General features: G+C 37.6%; 2 protein-coding genes across 2 annotated transcripts in view; one reads left to right on the forward strand and one right to left on the reverse strand.

The window, feature by feature from the left end:
* Positions 1-2,188: 2,188 nt before the first annotated feature.
* Positions 2,189-6,935, reverse strand: LOC137296213 (large ribosomal subunit protein uL23-like). Its single transcript, XM_067827952.1, has 5 exons — positions 6,830-6,935; positions 4,197-4,416; positions 3,682-3,858; positions 2,852-2,921; positions 2,189-2,249 (listed from the first exon to the last, which is right to left on the reverse strand). Exons 1-5 carry the CDS (start codon positions 6,855-6,857, stop codon positions 2,235-2,237), a joined length of 510 nt encoding a protein of 169 aa, XP_067684053.1. The 5' UTR covers positions 6,858-6,935; the 3' UTR covers positions 2,189-2,234.
* An 18-nt stretch (positions 6,936-6,953) lies between these two features.
* The window catches only part of LOC137296203 (ras-related protein Rab-34-like), a 38,802-nt gene continuing 31,379 nt past the window's right edge, over positions 6,954-14,376 (forward strand). The window contains exon 1 of the mRNA XM_067827939.1: positions 6,954-7,026. The gene's annotated coding sequence lies outside the window, so the exon portion shown is untranslated. The remainder of the gene's footprint in view (positions 7,027-14,376) is intronic.

A 14,376-nucleotide genomic window follows, 5' to 3' on the forward strand; every position in this document is an offset into this window, starting at 1 on the left:
AGGGAACTCGGTTCCAGAGATTTTTTCTCAAAAAAGTTTTTTTTTTATCTCTGGTTTTATGTGTCGGGCTTCAGTTGCCTTTGGCCTAGTTCAAATCTCAAATTTGAACACGGTCAATTTAGACACACATTCTGCGGCAACAATGCTGGTGTGCGAGGATTTGGTACCGTTTCATGTTAAGACTGATGACATTAAAAAACGTAATCCGCCCAGCTGTCCAGTTGTACTTGTTTGTGTTGTTGTTTTGTTTTTGAAAGTTGTAAACTCGAGAAGAACGGTTTGTGCCATGGAAATCGGATGTGCCCGACTTTATTGCCGTGTAGTGCTTGTTCTTGCCATACACTGCCAACACAGAAACACATCAAGAAACAAGTGCAACTAAACTGCATCAGTTCACGGGCGTATCATAATATCTACAAACCAGAACTTACAATATAAAGCCTATTAACATTACAAGATCACATCGCACAGACTTTTAGTTCAGTGTATGTACCAAACAATCCAGTGATGTCTGTAGATGAGACAAGACATTAAATGAAAAGCTCCCACCAACGTCCAACAGTTTAGAATATCACACTGAGCAAGTGAACTACCTAGTGCATGTTTGGAAACAGTATCTGCAGCCAAACATAATCCTTCACCAGTTGACCATGGTTGGATAATTTGTGATGGTCAGCTTATCCGTTTTCTAGTCTCCTGATGTCGCGAGATTCTGCTCCCCGTGGATTGCTTGAACTGCCAGCAGAGAGGTCTATGTCAATGCAGATAGACTGATTTACACAGAGGCATGTCTTTTTGTATGGCAGGTGATTGTTGCCCGAACAGCTTTAGCTGTTAGATGACTCCAATTCTGACATGATGTAACATATGATATGAAAGAAAATGAAGATGTGAGTTAATTGTGAGCTTCTGAATGTATCAAAAGTGATTAAGACATATCTGACAGACCACTATATAGCTACAAGAGCAAAGACGCAGTTATCGACCGTGAAGCATAGTTTTTTAATACTTTGGATTCATCAACTATATTAGAAAGGTGAAGCTTTTATTAACCATAGCACTGAAATTTAGTTTTTTTTCTCTACACTGTGTTAAACATGTGACACCAAATGAATTGTTTGTTTACATATCAGTACAAACATAATCCTCTGCTATGTGTAAGTAGTAAAACTACAAATGGCGGCCATCTTGAATTCTGGATAATTTGAAATATTTCCATATAACATGCGGTCATTCTAGAAGTAAACAGGAAACAAAATATGTCAAATTCTACATCCTTTTAGCAATACACGTGTCTTATTGAAAGTGATCAGACTGATAGTAGTAAAACTATCCATGATTAACTTTTGAGATGTTGTCGGGCACCAAACCAAATGTCATGAAAATGCTCACCGACCCCAACCACTTAAATGGCCTGTGAAAAAAAAACGATACCACAGTCTGAGAGTATGAAAGGCCTTTTCATGAGCCCAAGACATCATACTAACTAAAAATAGTGTTACTCCAAATCAGTACTGGGGAGGCTACATCAGATTTTTCCGCTGCCTCCTAATGGACTATGGGGCAGAGAAAGAAATACGAGGAACTTGATAAGAGACTTCTCATGTTCAAGACGAAAGTTGTAAGCTGCACAAGACCTCTAATGTAGCGAGCTGATACAGTGTCTCAACATATTTTTCACTTTGATATATTCTGCTATTATCTAGAATGTATTTTTTTATGTACGTGTGTTGTGCTGACGCTAAAAAAGAGTGCTAACTGACACAGATATATAGATCTAGGAGTGTCCACATATGATGGATAGATAGATAATCACACGTCTTTATAACCTTATATTCTTATGCGAGAGTTACAATTCTGCTTTAGGGGCGACTCGAAGTCCGATGTGAACAATAGCTTAATTGGCCATAGAAATATCAATTAACCGCATCGCTGCACAAAACTGACTTTGATATATCTGCCACAAGGGTGAAATACACAGACATGGGTTTAACCACAGAATGGCGTACAGGATACAACACTGCACAGTTAACCGAGGCACCAATTACATTAGTTACTGTTTTTCAAGTTTCAGGGGTGGGATAATGATTAACATAGATACCTACTCCATTTCAGGTGTGTTGTGCACATATTTTCTATTCTATTTTCTGATAACCATTTGACAAAATCACAAAGGAACAGAAGCAAATGTCGTTTGTATTTTTTTATTTCCCCTTTTTTACAGACTCCACTGCTTAGATGATGCCAATCTGTTGAGAGAAAAAAAAGGTGTAATGAGTATATGCAAAATAGGGAATAAGGCACTAAACATGTAAATTTACACACATTTTCAGTTTTCAAGCCATTGTGAATTTCTTGCAAAATTAATGCTGATTATTGAAATCTAATGAAATCAGCCGAAGTTTAGAGGTTTTGACATGCGGAAAACATGTCAAATTTCAAATCCAATCTCTACTTTGAAGTATATAGTCAGCAATATTACAGTGGTCAGCTATATGATGCAGGAACCCCTGAAAGGATGCAGGTCCCAGACAATAACACTTTGGGCACCTTAGCTGAGATGGCCATTCATGCAAACTTTGAGTATGAATAGAGGCTACAATCATCACAGAAGAAAAACAATTATTTGATGCAAGAACATGTTCTAATTTTAAGTTTGGGAAACAGTGTTTGACCAAAGGTCCAAAAATTTCATATTTATGTCTCCAACTTGTGGCCATGTGAAACATGCCGTGATCATGTGTTTACATCAAAGATCACTACATTGTGCAAACAAGCCATCATCTGCACTCTCTCCGCATGTCCGAAAGTACTGAATGTTGCTCATGAACGTATCAAATGATCAACTTGCCTTATTTGCAACATCCAGAGCATCGTAATCTGATGCTAGCCGCACATATGCCTTCTTCTCCCCATCAGGTCTGAAAATATGACAAAAGTATCACATGTATTTAACAAACAGGTGACATCAAATTTAATTATCTTTTACAACATTGATGACGGCATATTTGTGCTGGGGAAAGAAAAATACTCTCCTTTAACTGAAGGCACATCTTCAAATACTGTCTACACACAGGTAGTGACCATACGTCCAACCAAAAATAGGTGTTACCACTGTCAATATGTACAGAATGACACATATACCATCGAGTTCCAGGGAAACTGGTGAGTCAACATGGTCAAACAAATTTAACATGCAAAGGAAGCCCTCTCTCCCAGCAGTCCTTGAAATATGGCATGCCATCAATATCTGCACTGGAAGTTGGTTCCCACAGAAGCTATCTAATTTATGATCATTTACATATCAGCTACTCCAGCATCAGTCTACTTTCTGTTTTGGCACAACTAAGACTGCCTGATTGACTATTTTGTACAGTAAATGATGCTCACTAGACCGGCATGATGTATCTTGGCTCTCCTGTTGATCAGCTGATTGGCTGAACGTGTATCGACAACACAGTGGATCACCATTGACATTAATGTCACTGATGTTGCCTGATAATACGAGTATGGATAAGGACCCTGAGTATGGATTCGATCCTGACACTTCAAAGTTGCTGGATCGCTAGTCTGGGGCTTTAATCAGCTTGCCCACCGCTCTCCTAAACGCAGGATCTGGTGATCTCTGCTGACCCTGAATACCTCTACCTCGGAACTGCAGCACAAAGCACCAGAACATACCTGACCAATGTGTTTACTTTAGCAACTTCAATATCATACAGCTTCTTGACGGAGCTCTTGATGAGGGGTTTGTTAGCTCGCTTGTCCACAATAAACACCAGGGTGTTGTTGTCTTCGATCTTCTTCATGGCGGATTCTGTGGTCAAGGGGAACTTGACAATCTTGTATCTGTCCAACCTGAAAGAAGATCATCACAAGGATAGAAGTGAAAGCATTTGTGTAAACTTGTGTTTCCAGCAAAGAAATACCCATTAAAATCCTTTGGGCAACAGGGCTGAAAACCAACATTTTCACAAGTTTAGAAATAGGATTTACAGAAAGACACCCATCAAAAGGACAATACAGCTTTTGTGTACACAAACTGTCCCAATAAATGGTTGTGAAGCTGTAACCAAACAGTTTAACAAAAACCTGAACACTCAAACACCTAAAAAACCCAAATGAACAATAAAATGGTACTGAGAATAGTTGAGAAATGTTAATATCCACTATATTATTTCTACTATCTGTTTTACCTGTCCCTTCTTGCAACACTTTTACGGGGATATCTAGGAGCCCTAGGCAACTTAATGGTTTTAGGTCGCCTGAATTTGACAGAAGTCCTTGTTTTCCTGTTCCTTTTATCATGGACACCACGTAGGACTGCTTTCTTAGCTTTCAGGGCCTTGTCCTTGGCACTTTTAGGTGGTGGTGCAGCAGCCTTTTTGGCAGGTTCAGCTTTTGGCTTGTCAGCCTCTGAAGCAAAGTGTTATTGCAGCAATCAAACATAATTTTTCATCGACTTCATAGTGAGTACAGTGAGTGAGTTTAGTTTTACACCACACTAAGCAATATTTCAGCTATGTGGTTGTGGTCTGTACAAAATCAAGACTGGAATAGACAATGATGAACAGTACAGACCTGTTCAATGGGGAACCGAAGACATGTCAATCCAGTCATCGAGCCTGACAACGGATCCTGTTAGTTGCCTCTTACAATAAGCAGAGTTGCCTTTTGTGGCAAGCAGGGGTTGATGTAGGTAGACCTATTCTACCCTAGATTTTCACAGATAATAACAAAAATTGATCATGACATGGCTGAAATACTGCCAATATGACATCATGGAATTTTTTGTCAGTTTACTCAATAATGGCATTACTTCTATAAACTTTCTCTCTGACAGAACATCAAAAATGTAATACTGCCAGCAGTGCTCAAAATTAATTGGGATAACAAGCTCCTTCTAATACACTGACAAACTATCTTCAAGGTATGTTTGAAGCAACCTTGAAACCATGAACTGCGAGAAATGGAATTATAACAGAGACCCTTTGTCTTTTAAATGATTATACCCTCTTGTGACTCTTCAATGTGTAGATGCAAATGTCATGAATACTGAAATTTCACTGCTTATTAAAAAGACAATAAACTTAACCGCCACAGATCCGCCCTGACTTATCCACTTGAACAGTATGTCTCGTTAATATCACACATACTCCTGCTTGTACAAATTAGGTTTGAGGACATTACACACTTTCAGATACCAGTGTCAGACACAAGTGTGTTGCATCAAACAGACAATGCAAATTCTTGAATGAAGACTTGAGTCTTGGATAAGATTATCTTTTATTAAAATGCATAGGTACAATTGTGCATGCAACAAGCAAGAAACTATGGAAGTTCTCAATTGTCTGACAACTCAGCACAAAATAATTTTAAAAACAGCACACTGCCTTATATGCCTACAACTGACCAGTAGCAACGTCACATAACCCTGAACACATGACACTTTTCATGCCATACTTGTCCACTCTCAACAAAATCAACCATAGTAAACTGTGACACTTCAAGAACACATTGCTATCCAAGGAAAACCAAGACCTCTACATTTCCAGTGTGTACTCTTTTGTGTTTTAATCATAGATTCTTCGTCCTACATGGCTATAGATTAAGTCTTCTTATTTACAATATTATCACATATAATCCCAAACTAACTGGCTTTGTGACTATTGTTACCTTTGGGCTTCAACCACTTAGCATTTTGTGAGCATGTATATATGTATTATTTCTGTGCACTGACTTAGAATTCACCTGATATATAATAAGCTATGAAAAACATTATACAGAAAACAAAATGTTACCATACATGTGTTGATTCAACTTGTAAATGCCCTGAAAGAACATTATTTACATAAGCTTGAAGTTGCAACAAGACAAGTACTCTAAGAGGAGTGACTTAAGAATTCTTGAAAAAAATGTGAAATCATTATCAGACAGATATTCATTCAGTGTTTCAGGCCATGTGACCTATACTGTAGTACAGTTATGTTGTCACATGTTTTACATTGCAGTCTCGTAGATTGAGCGAGTGAGTTTACTTTTACCCAGAACTCAGCAATATTCCAGCTACATTGCGGCAGTCTGTAAATAATCGAGTCTGGACCAGATGATCCAGTGATCAACAACATGAGCATCGATCTGCGCAATTGGGAATCGATGACAAGTGTCAACCATGTCAGCGAGCCTAACCACCCGATCCTGTTAGCCGCCTCTTATGGCAAGCAAGGTCTATTCTACCCTGGGACCTTCACGGGTCCACAGTCACGTGGAATAAAAAATTTACAAACATATACTATTACATCATCAAAACATTATAGTGAGGTTACTGACCAACATGCCCCTAATGCACAGAATAATAGAATTAATCCGACATCTATTCCACTACAATTTTATGATGAGTGGGGAATTGTCCTACTAGTTACAGAACAGAAGTGGGGAAACGTCATATGGGGAGTTGTCCTGATGGGGAATTGTCGGTACACCAAACAATTAATGCATGCTGCCATTTTATGTGTTCACAATTGCAGATTTTCACAGATTAAAGTAATTTTAAGTCGCCTTAACTGTGTGTAAGTGATGTCAATGACACAGCCGATCTTATTTTAATACATGAATAACATTCACGAACGTGTGCGATCGGACCTCTTCAGAACACACATGTGCCTTCACCCCTTTCAACTTAACATGGGCATGGTTTTCCTTGATCCTACATTCTTATGTTCATATTTGATTGCCCAAAACAAGTGTGACAACTGCGAGGGTTGACGGTACAATTATATCCCGTGAAAGACAATTATTTAATGAGGTACATATCATGTTTTGTACGCACTTGCCGCTGGCTTCTTCTTAGCAGCCATGTTGGTGTGAAAGAGATCAAATTGGGGCTCCACGTGCTTGATCACGGTGGACGTGCATTAGATTTCCGCTTCCTGAATTCTGTTGCGCATATAAATATACGCGCTTCCGTTTCCGGTAAATTCCAAACACATGAACACGAGCAGTGTGCAGCTGGAGATACCAAGCCATGTATGTTAAAAATTCACTTCTGTATCAAAACATATCCTTTACTCAGAAATGCTGAACTGAACTGGTGTGCAGAGATAGTATTTTGCAGTGCAAACTAACGTTTTCATTGAAAAAACGATTTGTGTTACGATTCACGTTTTGGCATGACAACACTCTGAAAACGATATCATTCTCAACTTTGGTACAGCACAGGATCTGGTAAAAATGTAGCAACATTGATAAAAACGTATGTTCATTCCATTGGACAACATTTGTTGTTATTGTTGCATTATGTTTTAACTGTGATATGTTCGTTATAACTGTGTTATTACCTCGATGTTTCTTTAAGTTTAATTGTGTGTGGAGTGAATGCCAATTACCCGAATCAAATATTAATCTTTTAATAAAATGACGTTTGAATTAAATCTCCCACTCTTGGGAGATAAAACAACCACTGACCCCTACTGTCGAACTTATAAATGAGAACATTTTGTTGATAATGTTTTCTTCGCTACGGTGCAGATCTCACCGGTAATAACAGCATCGTTATCTTTCATAAATTTACATTTGTTCATTTACGATTTGTAAGCGCTCACCCCAGTGCCAGTTGTGTCGTAGCCAGCCATGCTTGTGCCCTCTTGTTTCTTACTGTGGTCCACATTGCCCTTACAGTTACAATATTCCTTACCACACAAAATCACCAGGAGAATATTTAAAAAAAAAAGAAAGAAAAAAAATCCCTCATGCATATTTGTTGGTAAAACCTTAGTACTTGTAGAGAACAAGCAAGTTGCAAACAAGTCTGACAGACAGTGCTGTGATCTCTTGAAAATGAGCATGTTACACTTATTTATCAGATACGAAATGTATGAGTCTCTGAAAATGATACAACATGTCAACATGGCAGATTCCTATTCTGTTAAAGGGGTACTGATGCGGAGCGAAAAATGTTTCTCGCCAACAGTCTAATTACAAAATCAAACTGCAAATTGGTCAGCGTCCACTCTCTCGACCATGACGGACAAAGGGACTGGGCTCCTGTCCATATTAGCAGAATTTCTTCGCCTAAACAGTCAGGAGGCCGGATGCATATCATATGCCATTATTTAAAAATATCCATGGTATTCCTTGTCTGATCGTAACAAAATATCCCAGCAGTGTAGTTTTTTTCGGATGCTTGGATGGTATAGTGACTGATCCAATTTGATCCTATTTCTGTGTTTTTAACCTCGATATTTAATCATGTTATGTGAAAATATGATGTCTACAGGCACGTAGCAAGCCATTTGTTTCAGTCCGAAAGATGGCAAAGCTTTATATTTAGATACTTTTTGGTGTTGGTTCAGCTGTGATAGCAAATACCATATGTAAATTTTGGTAGCTATGGTAGCTACCCTGGTATATTATTTATGGTAATAAAAACACACAGCTGATATATTTGAATTCATAAACTAAAAACGATGACTTTGCCTTTGGTACAGAAATATGAAAATCTTCTTACGTAAAAAAAACAACTTATTACACCTATTTATTTAAGTACACAGCAAATGCCTGTATGTATTCCTTATGTAACGAAGTTCCATTAGTATCCTCAAACCAGTTTGGGCCCGTAAGTGTTTTCAGGCTGCATACGACACAGAGATTACATCTTCCTTACTGTAACTCTCATTTGATGGTGTAAACCTACACGTGTTATTTGTCGTCATTCTCTGGATGGTCAGTTAATGAATTTATAACAGGTATAATTAGAAGGAACAACACTCAGGTTACTCAACAAAGGCTCCCATTTGGCATTTCTGCTGTCTGGAGTAAATACTCAACATCATAAATTAAGGTCTGTAATGGCAAATGTACTGTGTGTTATGTAATATGTGCATGTAAGTGATGCAAGAGGGTTTATCAGCTGAGTTACAAAAACAAACATTGATCAAAGGATGAACCGATAACACACTGATTGATGAATTACTTTTATCTTCTACAGTGGATTTGTCAAAAGGCAGTGTGTGTAGATGTACTAATCTATACTGACTACATCCTGTCGTAAAGTTCGAGTGTAAAAACAACATCCTCCCTTCAAAGAATTAACCACCTTTGCGTTGATTGATTGATTGCTCATGATTGGTTAACTAAATTACTTAGAATGGCGGACATGATACAATTAGTTGCCAGGTGATCTTGGGTGACCAATGAGAGGTTTATCAGGTTTTCACCAATGTGAAAGACGTTAAAAGATGTGTTACTTTTTCGCACATTAGACTGTTGTAAGACACATGACACAGAGCAGGATTATTTACCAGCTGCAGATGAATGGAATATCGTTCTTTTATGTGGATATTGATGGATACATTCTTGAACAAGGTAGTAGCCTGATATTGTTGCTATAAAATTAGTCTGTTTTACATTCATTATTTGCATTTTGTTTTAATGTAATGTATTCGTTGTAGCATTCAGCAGAATCTGTATGACAGAAAACACACACTAGATCGCGTATGTGTGTGAAATAGGAATCCACATTGGCAATCTATACAATGTACAAAATGTTGCTGTCATGTTAGAAATTTACTTTAAGTATAAGCAGGCCGTCTGTTCTTTTATTAATTTTCAAAATCATATGATTATGACAATAAACTAATTAGGGTTATGAGACAAAATACAGAGACGTACACTTGCTTCGTTGTTTTTCCGTCCTAATAGTTTTCTACCACTGGCAGATGATTAACCTTCAAAGTGTTTCATTTGTTTTCATAATACATTTGTAATGAAGTAAAATAACTTCACATTAGTTGATCGGTCTATATTTAAACTCTCAATTGCGCATACAGACTGCGCGGCAGAGGTCACGAACCAGTCACGAATTCTGGGATATCATCCGGGTACTCACGGGAGAAAAACAATAACAAAAGTTTACACCTGTCCACGGAAATTGCTCCGAATCAGTGCCCCTTTAACTGGTGTGCTGTTGTGGACAAATGATGTAATGAAACATCTATGACTCATTGCCAGTCTTATGAAACTTCCAGTTCAAATGCATAAGAGACATACCTCTATATCTGTCTGTATGTGGCATCATATACATATGGCTAGAGTTGGTTATAGATATAGACCATAGAGAACAGTGATTGTTAACTAAATATCAATTACTGGTAAATATTGGAGCAGTAACTTTGACCAAAAAGTACTCAAACTAAATAAATTCACATCATAATGAGTGGTGAGACATTTTTACAGAGGTTATTTATGAAAAAAACCCAGCTTTTTGAACTTATTTTGGAAGTGACCAGGTGATAAGGACATAACTTTATGCATTGTGTGTATGATTTAAAACTGTCTCATTGCAATAGTTCATGTAAGATAGTTTGAATGACACAGTTTTCATATCTATAATTGCTAATAATTCTTCCTGTCAACAGTATTTCTGATAATCAATCTTTTTGACCAGTTCTAGGAGCCCTGGTTGTGTTGGGCTAACAGTCAAGTCACATAAAACTTGTCCTGATTTTAGGAGTGTTCAATCAGTTTATGGTCGATTCTGCAAAAATCCCTCTTCAACTACAAAGAAAAGGTGGTCACTCAATTGGTCCCAAAGGGGAGTGGTTGAAGCACTGTATCACATCGGTTTTCATGCTTAAAAGCATTAGACAATATAGAGAGGACAGTTCTTTATTCCGACCAAGCAATATGACTATGAAAATATGATGATAACAATGAACAAATCTTTGAAGCTGGAACAGGGACTTTTTCTAGTGTCTGTTAATCATTAGACAGATCAGTTTTGGTGAAGCAGGCCTGCGCCATGGCCAGCATCATCAAGGTCAGTGAGAAGCTGCTCAGCGAGGTCAGACTTCAGGCTACAAAGTCTTTGTCTATCAGTCAGTATGTCCTCTTACAGATGGATGCTTATAGGTGGCCTTCTAACTGCTACACTTCAGTATTTTTTGTCCGTCCCTTCTTCCCCCAGCACGAAACTTGTTCCTATCTAAATATGAATTAATACCGTGTCCAAACTCAATGAAAATCAGCTGTACTTGTACATTAGGAATTGTGTTAGGTACATCATCATAATCATTTAGGTGTTATATGACGACTTCTTGCTGGGACTTATGCCTCCAACAGGGTATGTGGGAGCTAGTTAAATAAGTAAACAATTGTATATTATGGAATAAACTGCCGAAAAATGTAGATAATGGGATGTTAAACCCACCTGAATGTGCAATGAAACGTTTGAAAACATGAAATAAAACAAACAAAAGGCCAAGGTTTAGGAAGAGAAAATAAAAATGAACTGTTGTTTGGTTAGTAATAGGAGTAAAAAGAAAACTGTTAATCTTAATCAGTCAGTTTTTTTACAGGTACAGTCTCTTTGATTTTCATCTGAGACCAAGGAATTGCTAACTAACACAAAATCTAACAATTGCAACAAAACAACATTAGCAAACTCTTGTTTTGGTGTCTGTTTTCGTTATTTTTTATGACAAAATCGCAAAAAGTGACAACAAAGTAATGATGGTTAAACAACTATATTAATTATGACACAACTCATTAGAGTTTGTCTGCTGAGTTCATGTGCGTGCAAAATTTGGTTTCATTGCAATTATTAGACTTTGTGTCAGTAAGCAAGTCATCAGGCTCAGTTGAAATCAAACGCACTGTAGGTGCTGCTGTGTTTGTGTTGAGCTGGCACATACAAAGGTCGATCAGAAAGTAGCTGACCTCACCAAGACAATAATACAAATGTTATGTTTTCTGTTTCTGTTACGTTATCAACGTCAACCTCAAGCAAATTGTTTTTTATATGTTCCAGCCTCATGGTTGTCATTTTCTTCGAGTTTTTATCTTGATACTCCCCGCAAATGCCAGATCTTGAATAAATGCATCAAAACTTATGCAAGGAAACAAACCATGCAAACAGCATTTTGTGTGTTTGCAATAGTTTGAAGTTCTCTAGAATCAGTCTTGGGTATAAAGGTGCATTAAAATGCAGTTTGAAACTACAGTCACTTGTTGAAGTGACTCCCCCTTCATACTTACTAAAAGAATTTGTTTTGGAGACATACCCACTCCATTTCAGATGACGTCATCATAAAGACATTAGTTATTGTAATGTTTTCACTCATTCATACTTGATGCCAAGTGTTCAGACTGAATACTGAATGGTCACACAATTATTAGCTCTCAGGATAAAGCAAACAGGGCAGCCAGCTTGAATACTTGGACACAATGGTTTTGATTGACGGAAATGGGGATGTCATTAAAACATTTCCCATCTAAATATAAATAAATTAAGCAATCCAAATCTTTGACTATTGATTTTGAGGGAAAGTCATCCAATGTCATACAATTACTGAAAATATTTTATATGATATTATCTTAGGGCATATCATTATCAAAGAGGAACAATTACTAGAAGAGAGGTCAATTTTCGTTTTCTGCAATTTATGTTTGGAAATATTATAAGTTAATAGATAATAATAAGAGTGTTTATATAGTGACTTTCACCACACAAAGACAATGCTCAAAGCGCTGACAAGCATGTAACCCAGTGGGTGATGACTCACATATGCAAAATTTTGGATATGGCTTTGCTCACGATTCCTTCAAAATAACATGGAAGCTTTTCAAACATTGGACATCGAGAATCTAATTAACCTGACTATTTTTTGACTGACCCTCATGGGACTTAAGCTTATGTCTCATCTAATGTCATTTCATCACACTTAAATGAATATCTAAATATGTCGACTTTGAGTTAGACATTACACTTGCATTTCTGCCATGGCAACTGCATGTTTGGAGATGAGCCTAAGATGCAACCTGAAGCAACCTGGGTGAAACATCCTGGGGTGAAACTATGCTTGGCTGAACATGTTTGGGTGAAACTGTGCTGGCTGAACATGTTTGGGTGAAACTGTGCTGGGCTGAACATGTTTGGGTGAAACTGTGCTGGGCTGAACACGTTTGGGTGAAACTGTGCTAGGTTGAACATGTTTGGGGTGAAATAACTCATTGCTGTAAATTCCAGTACAGTGTTTTAGCTCCTCCATGCTACACTATACTTGATATATGCAACACCAAACGGATAATGGGAGCTTGTTTCTCTTTTCGTTTCTAATCTCTGATAAAAGTTTCTATTTTCATCATGTTCATTGTACTGGAAAATGACTCTCAATATATGAGAGCCATCCAACAGAATCTGCTTCAAAACTCTGGCTAGCCCAGGGAGATTCAAATCATCTGTCTGGATCGTCATGAATCAAAATGGCTGTTTAAACCATTCACAAGCAACTATTACATATACATCATGCAGGGCAGGTTTTTCCTGGGCAGGTGTGTTTTGGAGTAGTTTAGTCAGGGGCCATGCTGAAAAGACCATTTGCTGAACCTACTGAAATAGGTATTCCACCATTTTATGTCTTCCTTTCATCATGTTCATTAAGACTGCACAGGATTATCAGGATCCTGGTTCACCAATGTAAACTTTTCAAATGATGCATGTTTGACATTTGGTCGAGAGTGCTGTGTTCGGTAAATAAGAGATGTGAAGTTTTCTGATTATCTCTATCGTTTGAGTTAAGAATCTTAACCATCCATCCTAATTTTGAGACTGCTTTTATCACAACCCTAGCACTAGTTATTAAGACCTTAGTATGTACAAGGAGCAGCCTAGTGTTCAAAGCTTTTGCTCGTCATGTGGAAAACCTGGGTTCCATTCCCTTCATTGGTATAGTGTGTGAGGCATATATATTGCTGGGTATTGCTGGCATATTGCTGAAAGTGACGTAAAACCAAACTCACTCAGCCACACACTATGTACAAAGGGCGTGTTCTCTTTTTGCCTGCAGGTATTGTTATGGGATTAAAAGTGATAGACCGTAATAATCCTTACAACAAACACACTAGGCAGGGTTCATCTCAAACTTCACACCATACTTTAATAAAGAAAGTAATATACCACCTAGAAGTTTACAAATTCACATTTTAATTTATCATCACATCACAGTCACATTTTTACTTAAAGACTTCACAGTCACATTTTAAAATGCAATATATCATGGAAAATTTCATGAAGTTTACATCACTCCTATTTAAAATTTACATATATATCACGTATAATTTAGCCATATTTCAGTTTACAAGAGAACCACAGGCTCCCAGTTGCAGAATGGTCACTTCAGTATGGCATTGTTCAAATTTGATGATGTTAATCAGCTTGAACACATGTTGGAGAGCTACATAGCTACTATAGTTGGCAAGAGTTGGATGTTCATGAGATGGGCTTCTCAACGATGACCTGGAACAAAAAACGTATATGAATGTACCATTCACAAAGCAAAGGAATACTTTTTATGGCATATCATTGGGAATTGGGAACAA

The sequence above is a fragment of the Haliotis asinina genome, chromosome 1, assembly GCF_037392515.1.
Source record: "Haliotis asinina isolate JCU_RB_2024 chromosome 1, JCU_Hal_asi_v2, whole genome shotgun sequence".
Classification (NCBI taxonomy): domain Eukaryota; kingdom Metazoa; phylum Mollusca; class Gastropoda; order Lepetellida; family Haliotidae; genus Haliotis; species Haliotis asinina.

What these genes read in the sequence shown, in the direction of transcription:
- LOC137296213 (XM_067827952.1), bottom strand. Translation starts at nt 6,857, where the DNA reads ATGGCTGCTAAGAAGAAGCCAGCGGCAA. An exon ending in TAAGAAGAAGCCAGCGGCAA is followed by an intron (nt 4,417 to 6,829) that starts GTGCGTACAAAA and finishes ACTTTGCTTCAG; the next exon opens with AGGCTGACAAGCCAAAAGCT. An exon ending in AGTGTTGCAAGAAGGGACAG is followed by an intron (nt 3,859 to 4,196) that starts GTAAAACAGATA and finishes ATCTTCTTTCAG; the next exon opens with GTTGGACAGATACAAGATTG.